The sequence below is a fragment of the Hyperolius riggenbachi genome, chromosome 2, assembly GCF_040937935.1.
Source record: "Hyperolius riggenbachi isolate aHypRig1 chromosome 2, aHypRig1.pri, whole genome shotgun sequence".
In the NCBI taxonomy this organism is placed as follows: Eukaryota; Metazoa; Chordata; class Amphibia; order Anura; family Hyperoliidae; genus Hyperolius; species Hyperolius riggenbachi.
The window spans coordinates 226,660,700-226,678,456 of record NC_090647.1 but is presented as its reverse complement, the minus strand read 5'-3'; the positions used below and the strand labels follow the sequence as shown (position 1 = coordinate 226,678,456).

Genomic DNA, 17,757 nt, shown 5'->3' with positions numbered 1-17,757 from the left:
CCCATCTACAGTGGGATGCGAAAGTTTGGGCAACGTTGTTAATCGTCATGATTTTCCTGTATAAATCGTTGGTTCTTATGATAAAAAATGTCAGTTAAATATAACATATAGGAGACACACACAGGGATATTTGAGAAGTGAAATGAAGTTTATTGCATTTACAGAAAGTGTGCAATAATTGTTTAAATAAAATAAGGCAGGTGCATAAATGTGGGCACAGTTGTCATTTTATTGATTCCAAAACCTTTAAAACTAATTATTGGAACTCAAATTGACTTGATAAGCTCAGTGACCCCTGACCTACATACACAGGTGAATCCAATTATAAGAAAGAGTATTTAAGGGGGTCAATAATAAGTTCTCCTCCTCTTTTAAATTTCTCTGAAGAGTAGCAACACGGGGGTCTCAAAACAACTCTCAAATGACCTGAAGACAAAGATTGTTCACCATCAAGGTTTAGGAGAAGGATAAAGAAAGCTGTCTCAGAGATTTCAGGTGTCTGTTTCCACAGTTAGGAACATATTGAGGAAATGGAAGCCAAAGGCTCAGTTCAAGTTAAAGCTCAAAGTGGCAGACCAAGACAAATCTTGGATAAACAGAAGCGATGAATGGTGAGAACAGTCAGAGTCAACCCACAGACCAGCACCAAAAACCTACAACATCATCTTGCTGCAGATGGAGTCACTGTGCATCGTTCAACCATTCGACACACTTTACACAAGGAGATGCTGTATGCAGAGGAAGCCTTTTCACCACCCACAGCACAAACAGAGCCGCTTGAGAAATGCTAAAGCCCATTAGGACAAGCCAGCTTCATTTTGGAATAAGGTGCTGTGGACTGCAGAAACTAAAATTGAGTTATTTGGGCATAACAAGGGGCTTGCATGGAGTAAAAACAACACAGAATTTCAAGAAAAACACCTGCTACCTACAGTAAAATGTGGTGGTGGTTTTATCATGCTGTGGGGCTGTGTGGCCAGTGCAGGGACTGGGAATCTTGTCAAAGTTGAGGGACGCATGGATTCCACTCAGTATCAGCAGATTATGGAGACCAATGTCCAAGGAATCAGTAACAAAGGTGAAGCTGCGCTGGGGCTGGATCTTTCAACAAGACAACGACACTAAACACTACTCAAAATCCACTAAGGCATTCATGCAGAGGAACAAGTACAATGTTCTGGAATGGCCATCTCAGTCCCCAGAACTGAATATAATCGAAAATCTGTGGTGTGAGTGAAAGAGAGCTGTCCATGCTCGGAAGCCATCAAACCTGAATGATCTAGAGATGTTTTGTAAAGAGGAATTGCCCAAAATACCTTCAACCAGAATCCAGACTCTTATTGGAACCTACAGGAAGTGTTTAGAGGTTGTAATTTCTGCAAAAAGGAGGATTGACTAAATATTGATTTAATTTCTTTTTTGTGGTGCCCACATTTATGCACCTGCCTAATTTTGTTTAATTTTATTGCACACTTTCTGTAAATCCAATAAACTTCCTTTTACTTCTCAAAATATCACTGTGTGTGTCTCCTATATGGTATATTTAACTGACATTTTTTATCGTAAGAACCAACGATTTATACAGGAAAATCATGACGATTAAACAACATTGCCCAAACTTTTGCATCTCACTGTATGTTTATTAGAGTTGTCGCGAACCCGTGGATTTTGTTTTGCAACGCGAACCGCAATAGACTTCAATGGGCAGGCAAACTTTCAAAACTACAAACACAAATTCTGGCCACAAAAGTGATGAAAAAGATGTTTCAAGGGGTCTAACACCTGGAGGCGGGCGTGGCTGAGTGGGATACATGCCAAAAGTCCCGGGGAAAAATCCAGATTTGACGCATAGCAGGGTTATAATCCCTAAAGGGCAGAAATCACATTGCATTCCTAAATTGGAGGCTTAAAGTGCTTGAAAACTTCTTGCGTGTGTAAACATGGGTCAGGTAGTGTAAGTAGTGTACTGCGTCACAGACCAAACTCACTGTGTAACGTACCGCAAACAGATGGCCGTGCTGGTGCGCACGTTGGCGAGAGTGCAGGCAATTGCGGCTTTCCAGACCACATGGCCGGGCTGAGGTAGCTCAATGACAGAACAACAGTGACTGTCCATCTGATCGAATTTGGTCTGTCCACAATGAAGCAACAACCTTATTATCTTCTTGGGTGTGTCCCCAAACACCCTCATATAGCCGGTCATTGCTCCATTGTGATACGCAAGCCCCTTCACCGTGACAACGTAAAGATCACAAAGAGGAATTGACACATGTTCATGCCTTTTGATTTGTTGTTGCAGCCGCAGTGCAGCCAGAAAAATTAGGCAGGCATGTACACGCAGGCATGTACACGCACCGGAAAAATTATTATAGTGGTTGCTGCTAGCAGTGGCCTTAAATTCAGGAATCCACCTGGAGTCCTGGACCCTGTTGGTGGTGGCGGAGAAGGCAGTCAAGCGGCCTGCAGGCAGAGATGCTGTGTGGGGACCGACTTAGTCTTGGGGCAGGCAGTCACACGGCGTGCAGGCAAAGATGCTGTGTGTGGGGACTGACTTAGCCTTCAGGGAGGCCTGACCGTGCTTTGCAGACCAAGCATCCGTGGTCAGATGGACCCTTGACCCAACGCTGTGTGCCAGAGATGACACCACTTGCCTTTCAACATCACGGTACAGTTTGGGTTTTGCCTTTTTTGAGACATAAGTGCAGCCTGGTATCTTCCACTGTGGTGTGTGGGTTTACTTTTGTGTGATGCTTTTCCTCAGGTGGTCAACCCATTGCAGTTTGTGCTTTGTAATCATGTGCCTTCGTAAGGTAGTTGTCCCTACGCGGGTCTTGGTCTTTCCACAGCTCAATTTTCAGTGGCAGAGAGTACAGATGGCTTTGCTCTCATCTGAGGCAGACACACACAAAAGATGTCCACACCGCTGAGCCCTGGGTTTATGGCACTTTGATAATGGCTGCCGACTGAGTGTTAAGTGGGGTGCCAGAATCAGAGCAGGAGGAGAAAGATATGTCATGCTTCTGTGCGGAAGCTGAGGAAGATGAGGTGTTCTGTGTTAAATATTCAACTACGTCCTGACAATATTGGGGGTTGATGGCACGTGCCTTCTTCTGAACACTGTACTTTGGTCGAGGGCCGCACAAAATCACAACAGCATGATCTCAAACAAACCTGCTGGGTGGCCTGCCTCTGCCTGTTGTTTTGTCCATATTGGGGGGGAATGAAGTGAAAGGTAGTCACTGACTTGACTAATACAATGTGCAGTCACACAGATGCAGTGAAAGGTATACACTGACTGCTGTATAGTGATGAGACGAATACACTTGAAATCCTATAACGAGAATCTGTTATGGAGGGCAAGTCTGCCATCCATTCAAGTGAAAGGTATGCACTGACTGGTATAATGCAATGTGCAGTCACACAGGTTCAGTAAAAAGGTATGCACGGACTGGTATATAAAACAGCGTGCGGCCACACAGGTGCAGTGAACAGGTATGCAGTGACTGGTATACAAAACTGCATGCTGTCACACAGGTGCAGTGAACAGGTATACAGTGACTGCTATTACAATACAATGTGCAGCTGTCACACAGGTGTAGTTAGCAGGTATGCACGGACTGGTATATAAAGCAGCGTGCGGTCACACAGAGGTGCAGTGAACAGGTATGCAGTGACTGGTATATAAAACTGAGTGCTGTCACACGCAGGTGTAGTGAAAGGTATACAGTGACTGCTATTATAATACAATGTGCAGCTGTCACACAGGTGCAGTTAACAGGTATGCACGGACTGGTATATAAAACAGCGTGCGGTCACACAAAGGTGCAGTGAACAGGTATGCAGTGACTGGTATATAAAACTGCGTGCTGTCACACACAGGTGCAGTGAAAGGTATACAGTGACTGGTATTACAATACAATGTGCAGCTGTCACACGCACAGGTGCAGTGAAAAGGTAGGCACTGAATGTGCTGAGCCTGGCACAGTATAGCAATTAGCAAGAACCAGCTGCGACAGACAGGGCTGTATATGCAGTGTTAGTGGGCCACACACAAAAAAACACATCACAAGAACATTAGCTCTCAAAAGAGCTGTTTTGGTGGTGCTTTTCAGCAACAAATATCAGCAAGGAGCAATCTAACAGATGACCTAACTAAGCTTTCCCTATCTCTCCAAATGTTTCTCCCTTCTCTCACCAATACTGCAGCACACAAAGTGAGAACATGGCCGACGCTGCTGCTTTATAGGGGGGTGGTCTCCAGGAGGGAGTGCAGCCTGATTGGCTGCCACGTGTCTGCTGACTGTGATGTAAAGGGTCAAAGTTTAGACCAATGATGTAGTATAGGGGCCGGGTCGAACTGCCATAAAATTCGCATTTCACCGCAAATGCAAATCTGCGATGTTCGCGCGAATAAGTTTGCGTACAAACTGTTCGGGACAATTCTACTGTTTATGGAAAGGTTGTAATGAAGGTGGAGTGTCCATTTAAGCTGGCTACTATTTGCAGCTGCCTCTTTGGGTCTTTTGCAGCAATTTTAACAAAAAAACTAAACACAAAACCTTATATTGCAAGTACTGCACACGACCGAAATTGTACAATTGCATGAACATTCTATCACTACCTTCTCACTGTGTTCTGATATGACTCAAGTGAGGGCTGCAAATGTTTGCCACTTAGTAGCAGACAATATTTATAAGAATCCAGTCCAAGTGTCCCACTCTGGTGCCTGCCAGCCTCCTAAAGTTAGGGTCACACCGTTTTGTTACACGTTCCCTTTTTAGACACAACAGTAATATCCTGAGCTTGAGCTTTAGGCACACAGGCTATACTAGTATTTATAGTGTATGTCCTCTTATGAATGGACATTTTTCTAGATCATGTGACATAACCATGAACTAAACATGGAAATATACACGGAAATACAGGTGAAACTCGAAAAATTCGAATATCATGCAAAAGTCCATTTATTTCAGAATCCAACTTAAAAGGTAATACTAATATATGAAATAGGAAGCCTTTGCAGATGTTTTGGATGAATTAGCTAATTAGACTTTGACACTTTGAGCCTAGAATATTGAACATTTTACAGTATTCTAATGTTCTGAGATTTTGATTTTGGGGTTTTTATCAGCTGTAAGCCATATTCATCAAAATTATAACAAATAAAGGCTTTACCTATCTTGCTTTGCATGTAATGAGTCTATTGTACCTTTTAAGATGAATTAATGAAATAACTGGACTTTTGCACACTATTCTAATTTTTCAAGTTTCACCTGTATACACCAGCAATTGCTATCAACATCGGAAATGCTACAAGACACTCCATTAACCTCCTTGCCGGTCTAAAAAATCCGGCAAGGAGGCAGCGCCACACTTTTTTTTAATTTTTATTTTTTTTAAATCATGTAGCGAGCCCAGGGCTCGCTACATGATAGCCGCTGAGCGGCGGCATCCCCCCACCCACTCCGATCGCCTTCGGCGATCAGAGTATGCAGGAAATCCCGTTGAGAACGGGATTTCCTGAAGGGCTTCCCCGGTCGCCATGGCGACGGGGCGGGATGACGTCACCGACGTCATAGGGAATCCCGATCCGCCCCTCAGCGCTGCCTGGCACTGATTGGCCAGGCAGCGCAGGGCTCTGGGGCGGGGGGGAGCGACTCGGCGTGGCGGATTGCGGCGGATCGGCGGTGAGCGGCGGCGAGCGGAAGTTACAAGCAGCTAGCAAAGTGCTAGCTGCTTGTAACAAAAAAAAATTATGCAAATCGGCCCAGCGGGGCCTGAGATATCCTCCTGCGCAGGTTACCCCGAGCTGAGCTCGGGATAACCGGCAAGGAGGTTAAGCACTTTTTACGATTCAGTAAGTTTATCAGCCATAAGCCTAAACCAGTAACACTTCTAATTGCTTCTAAAACCATCTAGCATTGCTCTTTAGATAAAGAGTATTATGACACAGCTAATTAATATTACAGCTGTAAAATGAAACAGATTGTCCTAAATTTTCTTTGGGATGAATTTGAGAATTTCCAGTGAGATGAATGGTTAGTGTATGTTAGTGGTTCTTTCCCACATGAAGTTGCATACTAGCGCAGCCACGGCAGGCACAGCGTCACCTGGCTCTAATCTCCAGCATAAATTAAATCTATTGGTTTTATATCCAATTAAGACATGTAGATAGTATTTATTTTTATTACAAATTTGTATTTAATAATACCTACCATATTTTCAAATTAAGGGTTTGACAATTGGACCGCTGGTTAGATGTCTGAATGTGAAAAAAACACACAGGGAAGAAACAATTAATCAGGAGATTCATACACGGGTAAGAATATGGAAATTATATCTGTGTATTAGTTATAATTATATATAAGTATGTGTAAAATATAGATACTCGTGTCTTAAAGCATAAAATTAGGTTATTATTAATGCTATCCTAATCATACAGTATAAAAGTATACATTATCTTTTGTACAATAAACAATAGGGTGTGCTGCAATTGGGAAACTTACATGTATGACAAATCCAAACTATGACAGAGGAGGCGAGCTGGACCCTGCCCAGTTAGGCTTAAAATATACATGAGGGAACACAGGATACCATAAGCAGATAGAGCTGGTTTATGGACTAGCAATAAAAAGATAGAGACCAAAGCCAGATGACTGAGTTATTTAGAAGAGTTGAATTTTGAGGACCTGTACACAAGTGTTAATAGTAGGGCATGTCTAATAGAATCTAGATGAGGCTTAGCCATGTATGGAAAGAAACTAAGGCCCATATGCAATTCCCTTTTTTTCCCCTTAGTTTTCTCCTAGGTGATATTTTCAAAATTGTCAATAAAATGCCTTTTTAACCACCAGCAAGCAAGAAAATACTCCGAATAATTTTAACTTTTTCAACTACTTTTTGGTACTTTTTCAGTTGCAAAGTGGTGAAAAGTTGTTTTAAATAGAAGATGAAAAATTAAAACTAAAAATAATTTAGTATTCACTACGCAATTTACCTCATGCAATTCATAAATTAAAGATTCTGTCTTTGGGTTAAAGGGACTCCGAGCTCTAACTAAAATCAAAATCTGAACTTACCTGGGGCTTTCTCTAGCCCACCATAGGTCGGGAGGTCCATCTGGCTCTTCTCCCAGGCTATGGTCAGAAATGGCTTCCTGGCGGCTCCCGGCGACACTGGGCCCGAGTGTCGGGCTCCTTCTTCATTAAAGCTGACGTCTGTCGTCACCACGCCGGCCGGCTCAAAACTGGATGAATCGGTGCCCATTAAACTGTTTCGTGCCTATTGTTGTTTTATCATTTTTACAATACTAAAACAAAGAATATCGTTATAAAAATTTTTTCACAATTATCTTTTTGGTAAAGTATCTTTTTAACTTTTCATTATTTTGATATTCTAGTTTTTTTAAAATCAATTTTACATCTGTTTTCAGAATTATAATTACATGAATTATCATTTTTAAATGTAATTTTACTTTTTATCATTTTTACACTTTTTCAGAATTATATTTTCGGGGTTAATTATAGTTTTGAAATATAATTTTACTTTTTTTTAATCATTTTTATATTCTTTTTCAGAATTATTATTTCGCTAGGTCTTAGGGTTAGGCACCATCAGAGGTGGTTAGGGTTAGGCACCACCAGGGGGTGGTTAGGGTTAGGCACCACCAGGGGTGGTTTAGGGTTAGGCACCACCAGGGGGGTGGTTAGGCACCACCAGGGGGTCTTAGGTTTAGGCACCACCAGGGGGTCTTAAGGTTAGGCAACACCAGGGGGGGGGGGGGGGGGCGGTCTTAGGTTAGGTATCAGTGGAGGGAGGGTTCTGTGTGAGAGTCTGGTTAGGTTTAGTAGTAATAAGACAAACTATAACTATTTTTTTTTCCATTCACCTAAATCACTAAAATACAGTTTGATTGATGGAAAGATGATATATTGGACTTAAAAAAATCGTCCACTAAATTTTTCTGTAATAAAAATATATGATTAAGATTTCAAGTAATGTTTTGTACCATTTAATTTGTACTTTACATGTATCTTTATGGTAACATGCTATTTACAGTTTCTGCTAAATGTCAGACGTAAACATAACATATACTACAGTATTTGTCTCTGGAAAAATTACAATTATTAAAAATTAAATTGAAACAAGGTGATAATTTGAAATGAAATGTATTTGTAAACTGCTATTTTTATACATATTACTGGAAAATAAGGAATTTGGCTGTATGTTGCGCTTTTTTTTCATAGCGCCTCTATTTCATGCACACACCATAGACAGGATCCTCCTGCAGGCTGACTAATCTCCCTGACAGATGAGTCAACAGGAGGGGTGGAGCTACATGCTGCCTTCATGTGTTCCCCCCTATCTACTGCATCTACTTCATGTAATTATAACTACACAGGTGATAACTTAAGGACCCGAGTGATAATTATTATCATTATTAATAAGGCAAGCTTCTTTAGTGAATTAACACTTAAAATACCAATTAACCACCCTGGCGTTCTGATAAGATCGCCAGGGAGGCTGCGGGAGGGTTTTTTTTTAATAAAAAAAAAACTATTTCATGCAGCCAACTGAAAGTTGGCTGCATGAAAGCCCACTAGATGGCGCTCCGGAGGCGTTCTTCCGATCGCCTCCGGCGCCCAGAATAAACAAGGAAGGCCGCAATGAGCGGCGTTCCTTGTTTTGCTTAGATCGTCGCCATAGCGACGAGCGGAGTGACGTCATCGACGTCAGCCGACGTCCTGACGTCTGCCGCCTCCGATCCAGCCCTTAGCGCTGGCCGGAACTATTTGTTCCGGCTGCGCAGGGCTCGGGCGGCTGGGGGGACCCTCTTTCGCCGGGCAGCACACGCGGCTGGCAAAGTGCCGGCTGCGTGTGCTGCACTTTATTTCATGCAAATCGGCCCAGCAGGGCCTGAGCGGCAGCCTCCGGCGGTGATGGACGAGCTGAGCTCGTCCATACCGCCAGGCTGGTTAATGTGTCGATAAGTTTTTACTTGCCTAATTATCGCTAGCATGATCTTAGTGAATTGAGGCCAGTGTTTCGTGAGTCTTGGCAGCAGCATATCTGTGGTAGACACCTTCCAGCTCCTGGCTGGACTGCACAGACCACAGCTACAATTAGGCTATGCTTGGGCACTGCATGAGCACCTGTCTACCCTAACCTTACTTTTTTGCTAGGTAGATTTGTTTCCTAAAGCACATTTTAATTAATATTCATATGTAACATTTCCATTCAGCTAATGGATCACCTGAAGTCCGGAATAGCAGATGTATGTGGACATTGGGGACACTATCAGATGAAGGAAAAGTAAGTACATTTTCATGAGTGTCACAAACATTTTGTATTCTCTTTAATTTATGGTAGTTTAATTACATTAAAAGGTGTGGCTGTGAAAATCAACTTATTCTGTTGGTGTGGTTGGTTGGGGGATAGCGCGGATGCAAAGCAAGAGCAACTGCCATTCACTAAGTGCATTTTGAAAATAAAGAAATCCCTGTGAACCCCCATGGGGAGATGGGCTAGTCCAAAACCTGTCGGTTCTGTCAGATTTCTACTACCTACTGTAAGTAACAGCAACATAGGAGAGAAGTAATGTATAGCTCATTTTACTCAAAAAGAAACATACTTCTTAATTGTATATGTTTACATATATTTAACATTTTAAGATTTTTTCGACAGTCATCGCAAGGTCCTTTAAACAGTCACACTTGTGCACTAATATAATTGGTTATTGCTCAGCAGTACACATTTTGGAGAGAAATGCAGTGTTACTTCAGTGTAATTGAATAATGCTGCACTGGATATCTGATCATAAGCATGAATAAGCCCTTAGTATTTCCAAACAGTCTAAACTTCTTGGCAACACTTTTAAATGCCATTGGTCACTTTTTTTGTATTTACCTGTAGAGATTCCATTCACCTCAGTAAAATACAATGCCCTCTTCTAGCCAGCTGTTATCTGATGCACAGAGATGTGCAGCCCCAGTTGGTTAATGTCTGTGGCAAAGCATTGTATAGCTGAGTTCCCACCGACAGCAAAAACAATCCATTTATTAGGTTGGAAGCCAGCGGATCAATGGACACGTTAATGGATCCTACTCTAAGCATAGGATCTGTTGAGATAACTCCATTGCCAACAGATCCGTTGCTTCAGTTTAGGGATTCTCACCGCGTTCCGTGGAATTCTTTTACCGCGATTCCGGCCGGAATTTAATGATCCTGTTCCGTCGCATCGGAATGGAATCGCCTTAGCGCTATAGCGGAAATTCCGCGGAATGATGCATAATTCTGGCGGAATGCGGAATTTTGTTAGCCAATCACAAGGAAGCATACATACAGACTGGTGACAGCGCTCATGGATGCATCCGTTTGCAAACCTACAAAGGCAATGCAAAGCCCCTCTGGACTAAATACACGCCCTGAATGCAAAGCAGACGCAAATTGTGTGCTAATTCTAATCTAAAGCTTTGTGAATAATTGTGGATCAGTGAATGCAGCTAGCCCCTAGTATACACACATTCAATTCATACAGCAAAAGGAATGGCAGCGCTTTCAAAAACTCATACCTGAATATTTTAATAGCATAAGATGTGCAGAGCTCCAATAACTACTGGACAAAAATACACACCAACACTCATTGCAGGCACAAAAAGTGGGGGAACATGACTTCAGTGAGGGGTAAATACATACCTGAATGAATTATCTGCCATAATGTGCAGAGCTCCAATCACTACTGGACTAAAATACACACCTAGCTTCACTTCAGGCAAAGGGGGGTGTTAGCTTCAGAGATAATATGTGCACAAATTATGCCTACTTAGAATTAGCACACAATTTGCATCTGCTTTGCATTCAGGGCGTGTATTTAGTCAAGAGGGGCTTTGCATTGCCTTTGTAGGTTTGCAAACGAATACATCCATGAGCGCTGTCACCAGTCTGTATGTATGTTTTATCAAATGTGTATACCATTTGTCTGATTAGCTGCACTGGAAATGTTGTGTTTTTATCGCTAGATTAGCGTTAGGTCTTCCCCAAGGGGGTCCGTCACAGCCGTGGGGAAGTCTAGTAGGCATAATTTGTGCACATATTATCTCTGAAGCTAACACCCCCCTTTGCCTGAAGTGAAGCTAGGTGTGTATTTTAGTCCAGTAGTGATTGGAGCTCTGCACATTATGGCAGATAATTGATTCAGGTATGTATTTACCCCTTACTGAAGTCATGTTCCCCCACTTTTGGTGCCTGCAATGAGTGTTGGTGTGTATTTTAGTCCAGTAGTTATTGGAGCTCTGCACATCTTATGCTATTAAAACATTCAGGTATGAGTTTTTGAAAGCGCTGCCATTCCTTTTGCTGTATGAATCACAAGGTAGCCCCTAGAAGAAGTTTAAAGTGAAAACAACAGGATTTCTTCATGAAAATCGGAATTTCTGCACCAATCAGAGGCTTACAAAAACCACCCAAATGGATTTCTGCATGAAAATCGGAATTATTTTAGCACCAATTACAGTGTTAACAAAACCAATCAATCCTATGTTAGCAAACAGCTCCCTAGCTATCTCACCTATCCCAACCATTTTGTATAGGTCCCACAGCTTACGCGACACCTCCTGCGGAGCAAAAACCACCGCCATGGAACCACCGTCAGGTCCCATAGCTTATGCGACACCTCCTGCGGCACAAAAACCACCGCCATGGAACCACCACCAGGTCCCAAAGCTTACGCGACACCTCCTGTGGCGCCAAAACCCCCGCCATGGGACCACCGCCAGGTCCAAAAGCTTATGCGACACCTCCTGCAGCGCCAAAACCACCGCCATGGAACCACCGCCAGGTCCCATAGCTTAAGCGACACCTCCTGCGGCGCCAAAATGACCGCCATGGAACCACCGCCAGGTCCCATAGCTTACGCGACACCTCCTGCGGCGCCAAAATGACCGCCATGGAACCACCGCCAGGTCCCACAGCTTACGCAACACCTCCAGCGGCGCCAAAATGACCACCATGGAACCACCACCAGGTCCCATAGCTTATGCGACACCTCCTGTGGCACCAAAATGACTGCCATGGGACCACCGCAAGGTCCCATGGCGTAAGCAACACCTCCAGCGGTGGCAAAACCACCACCATGGGACCACCGCTAGGTCCCATGGCGTAAGCGACACCTCCTGCGGTGCCAAAACCACCGCCATGGGACCACTGCTAGGACCCATGGCTTAAGCGACACCTCCTGTGGCGCCAAAATGACCACCATGGGAGCACCGCTAGGTCCCATGGCGTAAGCGACATCTCCTGCGGTGCCAAAACGACCGCCATGGGACCACCGCTAGGTCCCATGGCTTAAGCGACACCTCCTGCTGCAAAAAAAAAAAAAAAAAAAAAAAAAAAAATGATTGGGGGAACGGCCACTAGGTCCCATGGGCTACCATTTAGCATAAACAAGGTTTTATTTGCGATTACTTAAATTGTTCTGCCGGAATGCGGAATTCCGCAGAAATTCACAAAATTCCGCAGAAATGTAATGGCGACAGAATTTAGCGCTGGCGGAATTCCTCAATTCCGGCGGAACGGAATTTGCTCATTACGATCATCCCTACTTCAGTTCTGATGAGCAAACCGCAGGCTTGTGCGGTACGCGTTAATTCTGGACACCGCATATGCTTTAGGATGCCGATGGAAACAGTGAAAGCCTATGGGAAAGGGACAGTGTCCTTTCTCACTAGGCTGTTTGCTGTATACATTAATTTACTTCTTCTCTTATCTTTTGTCTTCGGTCACCTTCACCTTATGTCTACTTCCCTCACCTAGTGTCTGTCACCATCTGCCTTGTCATCATTTGTCTTCCTTTGTCACTGTCTGCCTGGTCACCTTCTGTCTTGTGGCTTCTGTGTTGGGCCCACCGCTGCTGCTGCCAGGCACAAGTGTCGAAACACCGATATGAGCCCTATTGGATCAAAACAAACCAATAGGATTCCTCCAACCCTAGGGAGGATTTTCATTGTTCCACCATACTGACTGACCAACTGTGACGGACACTGGGACGGACACATTGTATGCACAAAAGACTAGCAGGAAATGCATCAATATGTATTTGTCATAATGTGGATTTAGGCTTGTGCAGCATGTTACATAATTTGTATATTAAGAACATGTTCAAACTCAGTTATTTGAAACTGACTAGATGTTCAAAAGTCATTTAACACCCAACTCTAGCTAAAACATATTTTCAGTGCTGGAAGGGCTAGAACCCTCATCCCATTATTATAGTATTTGACCTCATAGAAGAGTTTGTTTCGTCATATCTAATTGGGTATTGAAGACAGGATAAAGGGGGCATTTCTCCAAATGAGACACAAACAAAAACAGTCAGTTGTCATAAGGTCTCAAGCCTCGTACACACACTAAAATGTGCTCAGCTGGTTGGGTCATCTCGTGCAAGAATCTAGCATTTGTACAGCTGTTTCCCAGTGATGTCTTCTAAGGCTGTTTTAATAACCTGGCACGCTGGATCTTTAAGTGACAATCAACTCCTGAGTCCATAGTCCCCCCCCTTACCCAGCCTCCAGAAGCCACTCTGTCGTTCCTAGCACCGTTGTCCTTTCTTACGACTTGGTAGACAAAGAATGTGTTGCCCTGCTGTTGCCTAGCAATGGGTCTGTACAGGATTTGGGCCCATCACCCACTGGATCGCGTTTGATCCAGGCAAGCAACACAAATTGAGGGGAAATTGTGCATGCACACACTTCAATAACCTGAGCCCACTAACGCAGTTGTGTCTGCTTCTGTCTGCTTTTCAGCATCTGTAACATTGATGTGAAGCTGAAAAGCGGACTGCATTAGTGGGTTCAGGCCCTCAGTGTTCTTAACTCTATTTGAAGGGAAAAAAATCCTTTCGATATTGTCTGTGCTCTGATTATAGAGCTTGGTCCACGTTCTGTTGCCAGTAACCCCACAAGGAGTTAGCACTGATCTCACAAAAAGGGACATAGTAGGAAGGAAAAATAGACATTTTTTTCTCACTCTTTGTACTGTACAGGATAAAGAATATTGGCAGGAGAAATGTTTCAAAACATTATTTTAAATATCTAAAAAATTTGACTCACTTTCAGAAAAAAAGTAAACGTTGTACAGTCTAGATGAACACAGTAATATGTTTCTAATTGATTTGTACAATGTGTGCACTTTAAAAACATTAATTAGAAAACTACATATGTGTTTTGTTTTAGATTTAAGCAGGTTGACAACAAATTTCTCAAGAAAGTGCTTGTTCGTGACCGTCAGACAAAATCCGGTATAGTCTCTCTTCATAAAAAGCTGGAGATAAAACAGGCCATTGAAATGACCAATACTGGAATAAGCAGAGATACATCCTCATCCTCTCTACAGTAGGTTTCTTTTTTTCTGCTGGTCTGTCAATGTTCATCCTGCCACAGTGGACTATAACCTTTGTTCATCAGCTTCTGGTAATGGTTGATCTACTGGAGGATATGGCATGTAAGTGAGCACTCTTCAGTTCTAGAAAATAGAGGCTCATGCCACTTAACAAGTTCAAACTGCATACACATGTTTTAACAAAGTGAAAATGTAATTCTAGTTACTGGAAAAAGACCAACATTTAGGTCTTGTTCACATCATACGCGCTTTTGGAAGCGCGTATGATGTGCTGAAACGCAAGAACGGCAGAAGGGCATAGACAGTCCTTCTACCGTTCACATCTACTGTGCTGCGTAGTGCTGCTTGCATTTTGCCTACAAGCGCAGAGCTGATCCCATCACTGTCAATGGATGGGATCAGCGGCGCAGTGGGCAGCGGCGCAGATGGCGTGCGATCGTACGCGTTACGTTCCAATCCCACGGCCTTCTGCGCTGAAGAGATGTGAACGAGGCCTTAATTGTTTTAATGTGATCCAGCAATTATTCTCTAAAAACTGTTTACTAATTCTTGTTATGGTCTCTATTCCTTACTGTTGAGTATATGGCTTCAGTATGAGCAATTTTTTTTAAATGGATTATTGCTTCATCTTATCTACACTATGGCTTTATCTTAGCCGCTTGTATATGGTTGTATAAAGAGTGAAAAGTTTGCTTTGGCTTTCATTGATCCTCCTATGAACTACCAGTCAAGTGGACTGACACAGCAGTCTGGGGTAGGGAATTATACAACACAGCAGAAGTCTGAATAAATGGAGGAATGTACCATGCAGTTTGCTAGACACCTAAATATAACTCGTAAGCAGTGTTTTTAAAAGATGGTTATAGGTAACATAACCAATATTTAAAAATGAATACATAAGTATTTTGGCTTAAGTAAAAATAGAAAATAATGTGTTCTATTTACCATGTGTAGTAGTGGGGGAAAGGATGGCTGTTCACGTAAATTAAAGCGACATGTAGCTTGATGAGATATTGGGCATGACTCACAAAGCTTTTTCACCTGTTTTCACCTTATCTGTTACATTTGTAAGCTTCCAAAGAGCAAAAATATAATATAATTAAGGTAAGAAAAGTATTACTGAAATGAAGTTAATCAGGAACAACTTTGAGTGATTATTTTGCTTGTAAAATGTTAAAAAAAAAGTTATTTTTATCAATTAGGTGATAGATAAGTAATTTATGAGAAGTTTTGTGAATAGAGCCAGTGACTATAAACAGTACCAATCACAGTTTCTCTGTATGTAAAACAGAAATGTGACTTGCGATCATTGAGGTTGTAGTGAGCATATAATGTTTCCCACATGCATCGTTGAACCACAAACAAACAAAAGTAGGACAAGCACCATCTATAGACCATAAAAGTGTTACTCTACATCATACATGTCAAACTCCGGCCTGCGGGCCATAACTGGCCCTCAGAGCCATTACATTTGGCCCTCAAGTGGTTTCCCCACTTTGCATTATATTTGGCCCACTCTAGATCACCAGGGAAGCTATATTGGAGGTGAAGCCCTAGAGCACCAGAGATGCCTTATGGGGGAGGTAGGGAAAAGCATTTAACACCAGGGAACTGTATGGGGAGGCTGGGGTCTCTAGACACCAGGGAACTGTATAGGGGAGAGAGGACCACTATACACCAGAAAACTATTTAGGGGTTGGAGGGGGGCCATAAGACACCTGAGATATTTATAAGGGAGGAAGGTGGGCAGTACAACACCAATTAGGAAGGGACAATTAATAGTGGATGGTATGGATCACAAAAAAACCAAAAACAAACAATTAATGAAAAACTGTATAAATTTTATTATTAATAGAAAAACCTGTAAAATAGTTATTCATAAAAACCACTGAGATACCTATTCCTGATCACTAAACCCGCAGTCACTGCCTCAACTAGCCCCTCAAATCACTAGACCGGTCATCCACTCAAACAAGCACACCAAACATATACACACATAGGTTTGGACAAGGCCTTGTCCGTATCACCCTCCTGAATCAACTCGTGGGAGCTGTTATATATAGCACTTTTGTCCAAGAGCTTGTGCGTTTACAAATCCAAGCAATCGGTTGATATAGTTCCACACTGTCCAGTAAGATCAAGCAGAAGATGCGTGAGCTAAATGCGGTATAAAGCCATGCAAAGCAGAAATGCAGACTTCCCTCAGAGTTCCAGCATACTCATATTCCAAGCAGCAGTGTGGCAGAAGCAGCATCAGCCAAGTAAGCAAGCATGCACGCAGAGCATAAGGGCCAATCCTGGCTTGCACAGATATGCACCACCTGTATGTGCAATTGCAGTCACAATGTTCCGACTAGGATACTGTGAGCCGGCCATGGGAACACATTGTTGACAGCGTCAATGCTGTAATCTTATACTGGATTTGCTCACCCGCAAGCCCTCGCACTGTTGGCGGTGTTCAGCCAGGCGTGGACGAGAAGCAGGTCAGGAGGTCCCCAAGTCCGCTTAAGAGATCCGGGGGTCATGCAGTGGGGCTGGAGGCACAGAAGCTCTGGTGCTGCGGGGGTGATCAGGCGGCTCGGCAGGCAAGCGGTGACGCCACTGGTAGCATCTACATGTTTCACGAGCGTCTACTCGTTTCCTCAGTAGGCGTGGCTCACCGCGTAACATCCGCATGACGTTTTTATACATTTGCCCAATCAGGGCACATCGAGCTGGCCCCACCCACACTCAACCCCGCCGGCCAACGGCAGCGTGCGTCAACCCCCTCACACACTCCAACCCCGCCCACGGCAATCCGGTAGGCCGGGGAGGAGAGGGGAGGCGCGCACAGCCGTCAGCAGCGTCCATCCACCACCAGGTCTCCCAGGCAACCAACCAGGAAGTACAATGGGGGAGAACGGACAACAACATGCGGGGAATTGCGCACGCGGGGGACAGCATCATAAAACATTCATCCATGCATTATATAATTACATTTAATCTAAACTCTACACTTCTCCAGATTACTGCAAAGTTAGAACATCTAGTCAATCGGAATACCCACGTGCATAAATATATGCAGTATCCCGTTAATGGCAGGCATTGCCTGCACATACACCTATACAAAAAGAGGGGAAAAAACATGGTTCTGGGAATCAATGCGGGCATGCAGCAGCAGGATGCACCGGCCACAGACGAAAGCAGGGCACGTGCATCAAGCACACATGGAAAGCAGCAGGTCACATCGGTAGGAATGCAGCGAAGCCCTCCATCTCGTTTAAACCCGGGGGTGAAGTGGCCTTTAAGTTAAAAATCCACCGGCACTCCCTTTGCATCAATAGACTATCCGGGTTTCCACCCCTTATAGACCCATGGATGCGA

At 43.5% G+C, this 17,757-nt stretch overlaps 1 protein-coding gene and 1 long non-coding RNA gene across 3 annotated transcripts in view; one reads left to right on the top strand and one right to left on the bottom strand.

Annotated features, from left to right (window-relative positions):
* Nucleotides 1–17,757, bottom strand: part of LOC137544238 (uncharacterized) — a 78,089-nt gene that overhangs the window by 4,354 nt on the left and 55,978 nt on the right. For both annotated transcript variants that reach the window (XR_011025792.1, XR_011025793.1), the window contains exon 2: nucleotides 6,216–6,262. This is a non-coding gene — a long non-coding RNA (uncharacterized lncRNA). The remainder of the gene's footprint in view (nucleotides 1–6,215; nucleotides 6,263–17,757) is intronic.
* Nucleotides 1–17,757, top strand: part of SLC9A4 (solute carrier family 9 member A4) — a 75,931-nt gene that overhangs the window by 41,219 nt on the left and 16,955 nt on the right. Inside the window, exons 6-8 of the mRNA XM_068265287.1 lie at nucleotides 6,233–6,319; nucleotides 9,242–9,312; nucleotides 14,229–14,387. Of these exons, the coding sequence (XP_068121388.1) occupies nucleotides 6,233–6,319; nucleotides 9,242–9,312; nucleotides 14,229–14,387 (317 nt within the window). The remainder of the gene's footprint in view (nucleotides 1–6,232; nucleotides 6,320–9,241; nucleotides 9,313–14,228; nucleotides 14,388–17,757) is intronic.